The sequence below is a fragment of the Hypomesus nipponensis genome, chromosome 22, assembly GCF_054491055.1.
Source record: "Hypomesus nipponensis isolate SF chromosome 22, ASM5449105v1, whole genome shotgun sequence".
Taxonomy (NCBI): domain Eukaryota; kingdom Metazoa; phylum Chordata; class Actinopteri; order Osmeriformes; family Osmeridae; genus Hypomesus; species Hypomesus nipponensis.
Genome location: NC_140382.1, coordinates 2,850,586 through 2,861,357, shown reverse-complemented (window position 1 = coordinate 2,861,357; position 10,772 = coordinate 2,850,586). Strand labels below are relative to the sequence as shown.

Genomic DNA, 10,772 nt, shown 5'->3' with positions numbered 1-10,772 from the left:
CTCCTGCATGCTAGTCCTCCTTATTCCTCCATCCCATTATTATGTGAACCGCTCTCCCTCTCAGTGTCACAGTCCAGAAGATGACAAAATAAAAGATGATGCGACAACAGAAACACAATAACACAAGCATGCGCAAACTGAAAGTCAACCTTCCTCGCCCTATGCTTTGGACTTTGCCTGTCTTCTCTCTTTCTCGTTGGTGTAAATGTTTTGTCTTTATGTCTACGATGAAGAGGAGGTGGATGTTGAACTGTTTTTCTTTTGATTGACTAAGTCTATATAGAGTTCAGAACGGAGGAAGCGAGGGTAGGAGTCCTTCTCCATCAGCCCGTATATCCTCCGCTGTGCCAGATCAAAGCAGGAGCGTGTCACATTCTGCAGGTTCTCTTTGGTATGCTCTCTGGTGTACGAATCTAAGTTCACCTGCGAAAGGGAAGGAGGGGATGGTGAACGAAAGAAACAGTTTAATTGGAATTAGTCCCAAGTGAGGTTAAGTGTTTCAGAGCTTTTGACTTGGGGCTGGTTGGCCCTGGCAGAAGTCATCCAATTAGTTCACTTCTACATCAGCTTCCTGAAGTATCTTATGCTGATAGCCATTACACATTCATCACTACAATACTACATCACTCGCCGGAACAAAGTAACAGTTTGCGTCAGTCCTTGATTCTATGTCAGGAACAAGTTTATTACCCATACTTACCTCTTTACATGACTGGATAGCAATATATTCTGCAAATATTTTCTTGGATTTTGACACCATCTTGGATTGGGACTTGATTTTCTTGTAATCCTCACATGCCAACCAGAATTCCAGGTTCTCCTCACTGAACTCTGTGCGCAGAAAAGCTCTGAATGCTGCCAGACCATCTGAATTACCGGAAAGAGAAGAAAAGAAATAAATAAACACAGTAAGCTCTAAAGCACGTGTCAAACTCAAGGCCCGCGGGCCAAACGTGGCCCCCCACGTCATTTTATGCGGGATCTTAAATGGGTCATATATTGAAATAAGTCACAATGCATTTTGATTATGTTACGGCAAAGTGACCACACCCCGCCTCTAGAAATCAGTGTATATACACATCAGTGTAGTTCCAAGTTTAACTGTGGGTGAAGGCAAGCATGGTTTGAATGACAGCACTCCAATGCAGCCGGTTCTGCAAATGTACCACCTGCAGAGTACAATCTCCATTGGCGTTTTGACACCAAACACAGAGATAAATATGCCAAATTTAGCCTTCAAGAAAACCAGCAGATTGTCCAAGAATTGGCGGACTGCAATCGCAGCAAAATATGCTAAATGTTGTTTTGCCCTTTCAGGGCAACCATAATGCTGATGTGGACCTCAGTGAAAAAGAGTTTGACACCCCTGCTTTAAAGGGAAGCACTTAGAATAGCACAGTCTGTTGAGTCACACCATTCCAAACGGAGCTAACACCGCTTAGCTGTCATCTTCCAAATATCTCTCGCAGTTGTCTTGCAACAAATAGGTCACATCATCCCACTCACCCTATCCTGAACTTAAGACTTTCCCCCTTGTTTTCAACCAAACATATGAGCCTGTCCCCTTTTCCGTTTTTTTTATGGACTGCCTGTCTTCAGCAGAGGGTGTTTGGGAAGTGAGAAAGAGGATGGGGGAGACATTTCCTTGTCATGCTTTACCAGATTTGGGGGGGGATGTGTGCTGTATTTGGTATCTTGATAACGGGATAATTCAAGAGTGGGCACGCTAGCCTTTCACCTCATAACAAAGAAAGATTGAGTATGGAGAACAGAGAGCAACAGAGAACATGAAGGAAAGGCTCAAGAAGTGTGAGAAAGAAAAACTCAAGGACGTAAATACCAGATGGATCTATCTTGCTATGATCCCTTAGCCTGGTCCCAACCAGACTCTCATACATTTCATTTGTACATAGTCTGGCCTCGCTCCATTGACAAAGGGCTTCCTTGAAGGTGGGTACCCTGAAGTTTAAAACTATTGGAGCTGCCCAGAGCCACTCTGGATCTGCCATAACCAATCGCTAGCCTTCACCTTAGCCAACTCCTTCACCACTAACGGAGCTAGCTGGAAAATCAAACGAACCCCGTGGGGATCAAAGATTGTTCTTGCTCCGGCTTTAAATTCTGGATATTTGCCACCGTAGCCCTAACGGACCAAATGGCTTTGCTCGCATCTTTCTCCGCCGCCATTAGGAACTACAACTCAAACTAGCGCACAACCTCGATGTCATCCTTCTCAGCCACTCCCTCTGTTCGCTGATTTGCCGGTAGCAAGTTAACCTGAGACATCTGACTTACGTGCCGGATTCACAGACCTAGTACAGAAGCAAAATGACAATTGAGTGGAAGTACGTGGGAGAGCAGAGCCAGGCTAATGCTCCCTCCCTCACACATCAAAAAGGTAACACTCCGCATTTGATATTTTTCATGTGACCTCAGGTGCGTTTAGTGTAACTTCCACAACGTTTTACAGAGTAGCAGAGCAGGTTATTGGATTTTTAGGGCAAGCTGTTGGAAGAAATGTAGCAGCATTCCTTCAGCAGCATTTTAAAATACATATCCAAATAGCACAGAGAATTTGCTACGTAGAAGTTCCATTCAAGTCAACTTAGTCAACCAAAAATGGTTGAACATTTTAATTAATTGAATAACATTTTAAATTAATGTAATTAATTAATAGTGTTTGGTTTGTTTTCCTTAATGGTAAGTGTAGAAAATGAGTATATTTACCCACCAAATTACTACATACTGTAAAATTATCATAGCCTCTTAAAAAAAAAAAACTGTTTCTCTGGGTTTTTTTGTTAGCCACTCAGAATCAAATAGGTAATAGTTTATTGCTACTGCCGTTGAAGCAATAAATTGGTGTGGCAATATTTTTACATTGTATATTTCCATCCATTTTAAGATATGAAATGAAATTAAGGCATTTTGTAGATAATAAGAAATGTATCTTATTTTGACCAAAAAACAATATGGGTGCAAAAAAGAGAAAAAAGAGAAAGAGACTTCTATGTCAGGGCATTGACATTGGTGGGCCTAGACTGAACATCATCAGGGAAAAGACTCAATTCCGGCTCTCAAAAACATGAATTATTCTTTCATTCAAATATAACAACATTCTGTGGACTCCCCCCCTATAAATAGCCTCTCTATGTCTCTCTTTCTCTCAAATGCAAATACATTCTATTAAGTGGAACTAGACGGGTAGAACTGGCCATTCACTGCAGAGCTGACTGAAAGACACACACATTTGAAAAATAAGTTATGCACTTTCAATTTGACATGAGAATTACGGCATGCATACCAAACGGTTAGAGTTGGTAAAACAACTCACATTTATGTATCAGGAGCTTGTCCAGGGACTCCCCCCATTTGAGAGCCTCTTCCGGTGTAGGCCTGCAAATGAAAGCAGAGTGGTTCTTTAGCAAGCCCATGTCTACCAGGTATCTCATAGTGTGACCCATCTGAGCTGAGACTCCGCTCAAATGGACTGGGCTGGACTCAGGAGGAACAAGAGAGAGAAGAGAGGGGATGGTTTTTCTAGTATTCCTGTATATATATATATATATATCTATTATGGTCCTCCTTCCCTTTCTTGCTGTCTGGCTTTATTTTTCAAATTTTGTTTGCACCTTATTGTATCTTTAGCAATTGTGGTGCCATGTGTGAGTGCCAGTGTGAGTATGTCTGACTGCCTTTGTAGAACTACTAGCTCTTATACTGCTTCTCACGGCAGCTCATTGGGCAAGGAGGCGAGGGGGTTGAAAGAACCAATGGGGAGGGGGGTTTAATTGAGGCACCACTCACTCTACCCATTTCTCTGCCTCTACAACCTCTAAGCCTCTGTGTTTCCTATTCTTAGATAGTTCAGGGAAAAATCACACACTCTACCTATCTATCATATCTGGGAGCCTTTTTGAGGAAGTAAAAGATTTATTTGAACCAAACAATCTTTTTTATTAAAGATTACAGCAAATGATGTTTTACAAGTAAAAAGTAAAAATATAACACAATCTCAAAAATAATGTGATATGAATGTGAACAAATGCTGAAATGTAATTTAATTCAAGTTAAGTGTGTAAATGTTGTTAAGATGGATGTAAATGTTCTTTTCCTATGTTTTCCTCTGACTCTCCTTCTGTTTCTACTATAATGTAGATGTGTTGCCTTCAGCTTCATGCTAATATTACTGTATATAGCTTTTGTAATCTATAGATGACTTACTGTTTGTATAAAACTTCATCCTGTTTATCAGACAAGATGTCTGATCTGTAAAAGATCCCAATGTAACTCAACATTAAGACTAGACTAAACGTTTGAACAATTTAACTCCTTTAACAGTACATTTCATGCACTAAATAAATTTAGCCTGCATCAACTGGAATGGACTGATGGTGATTAGTCCAGTAATCCAGTCATATCCAATTGCAGTTCCACCTTCTTCACTTCCTTCCTTTACTTTATTTCCCACTTTTAAAGCATCCCTCTCTTTTCCTCTGCTACACCCACACATCTGTTTCTGCCAAATTATTAGCTGGGCTGAGATCCAGGAAGTGGACAAGCAAATATATATCACAAACACACCATCTCTTGCAGACACTTACTTTACTGACTTCATGGATTTGTCCAACTTTCCAGCTGAATTGCTTGCTGGAGATTCATTTCTCCTCCTCAGGAAAGCAAGCCTGTTCTTCATGTCTTTGGCCCTGAGAGAGGGGGGGACAGAGGAAAAAAAACAGTAATGTGGAGGGGAAAAAAATTGGTGGAAAAAGAAAGGAGCAAGAAAGACAAGAAAGAGATAAAGAGAAACATGGATGAATCGATAGCATAAGTATAGCATAAGAGATCAATAGAAAGAGAATGGGAAGGGAAAAATTAAACAATGGGGCTTGATTATCCCCCTAAATAACCCCAAACAATTTAATCCAGATGAGAAGAAACACTTAAGTTTAAAGATTACTCCAATGCTCCAAATCAAATCCATATGAAAAATCCAGAAAAGACAGGAAAAAAGCAGAATGATTGCCAGGTACAATACATTTTAAACGTTAGCAAGATATTTGAGAGCGAAGAGGTAAATTGTTTCCAGTAGGAGGGTTGTGACTGATGAGCTTTCCCTCTTAATTCTATTTTAGTTGTTAAAGCTGTTATAACTCTTTGTCCTTTCTGTCTATCCCTGACAGGTTTCTAGGCAATGAGTGAGCGTTGCAGAGGAGGAGAAGGAGGAGAGTCTACAGTCCTCTGTGCGCTTACGCCACTCTCAAGGTACCCTGGAGAGGGAGAGGGGAAATGTAGTGGGCGCTAACCCAAGGCCAATGCCCCAGGGATGGGACATTGGGCACAGCATCACCCATCTTCAGTACCCACCCCCTGCCCCCCCCCCCCACACACACACACACACACACACACACTCCCCACCGATCCACATATACACCACTCATTCCTCCCCAAAGGATATATGCCAACCCTAGTCCTCGAATTTTATCGTAGAATCCACAATAGCATCTACAATAGCATTACCTAGCTCCACCCAACCTCGTTGGGATCTGACCTCAAGACACCAGGTTTGATTTCCATTGAGCCTTCTGCCTGCTAATAAGCGCAGCTACTATATTGAATACTCATAATCACTGCTGTCACCTGTTACAAAACATAAGCACAAACTTAGCAGTAAAAAATAAAGAGCCAAGGTAACATTTTTGAATGAACATCCAGCATCATTCACACAGACACACAAACAAATGGATGCATGTGCATACAAGTATGCAAAAAGACAGAAATACATGTCACATGGCAAGCAGTGGGAAACAAAGGTTACATAAGATATGAAGGGTATAGGCAGAAGATGGCACACTTAACTGAATGGCTTATGATTATTTAAATAGAAAATGTAAAGATATACCATAGTAATGAACGGACTGAAACAACGGTTATCAGGGGCAATCTAAAGCTGAGTAGTTTCTTCAATTAAAGAGGCGCACATAAGGTGTGGATGTGTGCATATGTTGGTATGTGTGAAAGTGTAAAAAATATACCTCTCTCAAGCAGATCAATTAAATGAGACAGGAAGATATCGAAGAGGCGAGAAAAGGTAGGACATCCAATAAAAGACGGGGGGGGGGGGGGGGGGTTTCTGTCACTCTTTCTCCGCTCACGTTGATCTCTAGCAGGATGGAGTGAGTCCTCCGGCCAGTGACGAAGGATAGAGATGAACAACCCTAGATAAATATCTGTGTACTACACAAGATATTTATGGCAGATGCAAAACAAAGAAAGGAATTCATATCAATCATATCAAGAATTTGGAACCTCAATTTGACCACATCAGTCAGCAATATTCATATATGAGAGATTCAGTTTGAACTTATACAAAAACATATATGCAGTGAAAGATATTTGTCATTTTAAATATAATAAATATAAAAATATAATATCTACCATATCTATTTCTTGCTGTGTAGCTAAAAAACACTCCATTTTCAGTAATCCTGTTATTGGCCCATTTCTAGTCAGTCAGAAACCATCATTACCCAAATTTGAAAGGCCATGCATTCCTAATAACGCTACAGTCTGTATTTTATTGCTCTCATTTTTGTTTATATATTACATAATTTGGCTTTAAGGGTTGCACAATACAAAAAACACAAAAAACACTGGAAAAACAGCAGAATTTGCAAGGCCAGAGTAAAGGTGTTAACATTTAGTCAAATAGCTGACACTCTTATCCAGAGCAACTTACAGTAAGTACAGGGACATTCCCCCCAAGGCAAGTAGGGTGAAGTGCCTTGCCCAAGGACAACGTCATTTGGCACAGCCGGGAATCAAACCAGCGACCTAAGCAAAATAAGAGACTGAACTGCGTTGGGTTGTATGTGTGGAAACCATGAGACAACGCAATGTATTTGACGAGTCTAAAAACAATAGTTAGAAAATGTTAAGATAGAATAGTCCACACTGACACCATGTGGGGGATTTTAAGTACTGCATTTGAAGGGCTGCTCCATTGTCAGCAAATTCATGTCAATTGATTCAACTACTGAAGAAGTTGATTATTTTGAGCTTGGTATAAAATAATAGCATTAGTATTGATATGCAGATTACATTTTATCACATACAAAAAACAGACATTTTACCAATCATCAGTGATGTCCAGCCTACAAGAAGAAATTACAACTTAAACAATGGAGCCACAGCTAACCCAGTGGACGGAGTAAGTAAGGTAGAGGTACCCTGATAGTGATAATTGTCAAAGTATGAGGTAGTCTGATCTGGTCTAATGGAATTGCCTGTCACCATCACATCTGACTTGAATGTTTGCTTGTTTGAGTGTAAGTGTACGAATCTCCTTCCTTACATGCCTGTAAGTCTGAAAATGTTAAACGTGTGTATGAGGGTATTTAGCACCTCAATTATCTCAGGGAGGTATTCCCATGTTGCCTGGTTCACATTACTGACAGTAATAGCTGGCCAGGGGCTATTCCTGGTGCTGTAGAACTGGGCCAAGCTCCCAGGGAAAGACGCTAAGAACATGCAGACCAGAGGACAGAAGAGCTTCATACAGACAGGAAAGGTAGACAGCATTGAGGAAAGACTAGGTGAGCAAATGACTGACTACCATTAGGCATAAAAAATTAAAATAAAACAATTGTCATTAAAACATTTGATCCGGAAATAGCTTAGCAGTAAAAAAGTAGGAGTCAAGACAACGACTGCATATCAAGGAAGCCATTACACATTCCGAACATTATTCTTTGTTGCCTTTTTATCCAAAACAATTTCTCATTCTAGCCTTTTCATCAGATTGTTAGACTGCATGTCGGTTCAGTCTTTGGGCTTGTCAAAGAATGGGTGTTGTTTCGTTAGGACCTTTGGATATTTTTGAAATGCAAAGCCTGCAGGATACTGTCTAAATGTTGCCGTCACATAACAAACCTGTTACATTTTTCCCAGCTTCTTGGTTATCAGAATAGTTTTTTATTGCCATGTTCGTTTTCACAGACATGGAATTTACTGTGGCAGGAAGGTGCATACAATAAACATACGGATCTTAATTTAAAAAACAGTCAAAAAACAATAAAATAAAAAAGTCTAATACTAAGGAGTTAAACAATAACTAAAGAGCTAAACAGTACTGTAACATATAAAAATATCTAAATAGATATAAACGTTTCAAGAAAATAGAATACAATTAAAAATAAGATAAAAATAGGGCAGCAAAATGGGCAGCAAAAAGGGCAGCAAAATGGGCAGCATAGTGCAAAATGTGCAAAGAAGGTGGTGGATGGACTTATAATAGTGTTAATGTCAGTGTGAGTCCTTGGCCTTGTTGAAGAGGCCAGCAGCAGATGGAGAGAAACTGTTCCTATGGCGTGAGGTTTTGGTCCTGATGGACCGCAGCGGAGTAGCTGGAACAGAGAGTGTCCAAGGTGGGAGGAGTCGGCCACAATCTTCCTCGTTCGCTTCAGGGTCCTCGAGGTGTGTAGGTCCTCGAGGGTAGGCAGATTGCAGCCGATCACCTTCTCAGCAGGGCGGATGATATGCTGCAGTCTGCTCTTGTCCTTAGCAGTGGCAGCAGCATGATGATGGAGAAGGTGAGGATGGACTCAATGATGGCTGTGTAGAAGTGCACCATCATTGGCAGGTTGAATTTCTTCAGCTGCCGTAGGGAAGTACATCGTCTGATGTGCTTTCTTGGTGAGGGAGCTGATGTTCAGTTCCCACTTGAGGTCCTGGGAGAGGATAGTTCCCAGGAAGCGGAAGGACTCCACAGTGTTGACTGGGGAATCGGGTGATGGGGGTGAGTGGGGCTGTATTCTTCCTCTCCACAACCATCTCCCGTCTTAAGAGCATTTAGCTCTAAGTTGTTCTAGCTACACCAGGTCACCAGATTGTCAGCTTCCCACCAATAATCAGACTCATCCCCTCCAGAGATGAGCCCAATGAGGGTGGTGTCATCAGCAAACTTCAAGAGTTTGACGGACGGATGACTGGACGTGCAGCTGTTGGTGTACAGGGAGAAGAGCAGAGGGGAAAGGACGCAACCTTGAAGTAATCCGGTGCTGATGGACCGAGAGTCAGAGACTTGTGTTCCCAGCTAAGCGCACTGCTTCCTGTCAGACAGGGAGTCCTTGATCCACCTGCAGGTGGAGTCAGGCACGTTCAGCTGAGAGAGCTTGTTCTGAAGCAGGGCGGAGAAGATGGTGTAGAAGGCAGAGCTGAAGTCCACAACCAGGATCCTAGCGTAGGATGCTGGGGAGTCCAGGTGCTGTAGCGTGAAGTGGAGGACCATCTTAACTGCGCCATCCAGACCGGTTGGCTCTGTAGGCAAACTGCAGGGGGTCCAGTAGAGGGTCTGTGATGGATTTGAGGTATGCCAGCACCAGGCGCTCAAAAGACTTATTTACCATAGAGGTCAGGGCGACAGTTTGTTGTGGAAAACACATCACACTGCTGTAATTATGAAGGTACAGAAATGGTTATAGATTATATGATTGAAAATGAACCTCTTAATCACCTTTTTACTTTTATATGCTATATTACTGAAAACCAGATGCAAAGCTGTTGACCGATTAGTATTACAGTATTATAAAACATAAAAGACATAGACGCCAAAATGTGGAAGACCAGATAGATAGTTTGAGTGCAAGAGAGAGAAGCGTGTGTGTGTAGGTTTCTTCCCGGAAGGACTACAAGACCCAGATAGGGAACAACAAGGCCCAGATATCATAGGACAGATTTATGTCTTTAAACTCAGTATAACCTGTGCAGCTGGGCGGCAAGGCTTCACGTGGACACTGGATGGGAGAAAGTTAGGGAAAGTCCAGGGTATTTAAATTCTGTGACAATGGACCAACCGAGAGTGAAATGCACATATGAATCTGTGACTACATATAATGTACCAATGGTAAAATATCAAAAATAATGGAGAACAAATATATAAGTGAATGTCCGGAGAAAAATTTCTGTCAGACTCCGGGTTCTACTCATGTTTGTTGGAATCAATCCTTTGTGTTAGATTCGAATAAACACTTTGCATCATACTTTTGCTGCCGTTTTCTTGCTGTCTTACATTTTGTTATTGGTTAAAAACTTGGTCTATTATTTCGACGACAGGTTCTGTAGTCATTATGTCCTGTTAGCCTTGGCTTTTTGGGCACAGGGTTGATGGTTGAGGACTTGAGACAGGCTGGCATGTCTTCAGGGAGGTGTTGAAGATGGTGGTGAACACCGGAAACAGCTGGTCAGTGCAGTGCTTGAGGGTGGCTGGAGAGACAGCATCAGGCCCAGCTACTTTGCGGGGGTTCTGCCTCTTGAAAAGTCTGTTAACTTGACTCCTTGAATATGTAACGCAGAGCCAATCCGACAAACCACGGTACCATTTCACACCTTTCTCCATCCCCTGACAAGGAAAGGGTATTCCCCTTGTCCTCATCTGCCAGCAGAGGCTTCAAAGCTTCTGACCTAGCATGGGGTCAGAAATATGGGTGGAAATCCCGGGGGGGGACATGACCCCCCCAATCCTGGGAAAAATATGATTTGTCCCCCCCAATAAATCATTGTAAACATAACTATGTAACTTCAATAACATTAATAATATATAGGGGAGTCAGATGGCTGAGCGGTGAGGGAGTTGGGCTGGTAATCAGAAGGTTGCTGGATCGATTCCCCACTGTGCCAAATGACATTGTGTCCTTGGGCAAGGCACTTCACCCTACTTGCCTCGAGGGGAATGTACCTGTACTTACTGTAAGTCACTCTGGATCAGAGCGTCT

General features: G+C 41.9%; 1 protein-coding gene across 1 annotated transcript; it reads right to left on the bottom strand.

Annotated features, from left to right (window-relative positions):
* Positions 1 to 222: 222 nt before the first annotated feature.
* LOC146235988 (regulator of G-protein signaling 3-like) lies at positions 223 to 4,699 on the bottom strand. The gene is made up of 4 exons (XM_084687594.1): positions 4,605 to 4,699; positions 3,335 to 3,396; positions 701 to 867; positions 223 to 423 (listed from the first exon to the last, which is right to left on the bottom strand). The coding sequence occupies exons 1-4, from the start codon at positions 4,694 to 4,696 to the stop codon at positions 223 to 225; spliced, it is 522 nt and encodes a 173-aa protein (XP_084543720.1). The 5' UTR covers positions 4,697 to 4,699.
* Positions 4,700 to 10,772: the final 6,073 nt, after the last annotated feature.

Bases quoted from the DNA above. Each gene is read 5' to 3' on its own strand.
- LOC146235988 (XM_084687594.1), bottom strand. From the start codon at position 4,696: ATGAAGAACAGGCTTGCTTTCCTGAGGAGGAGAAATGAATCTCCAGCA. The intron at 3,397-4,604 runs GTAAGTGTCTGC...TTTCATTTGCAG, and splicing joins AAATCCATGAAGTCAGTAAA to GCCTACACCGGAAGAGGCTC. The intron at 424-700 runs GTAAGTATGGGT...TCCCTTTCGCAG, and splicing joins CTATCCAGTCATGTAAAGAG to GTGAACTTAGATTCGTACAC.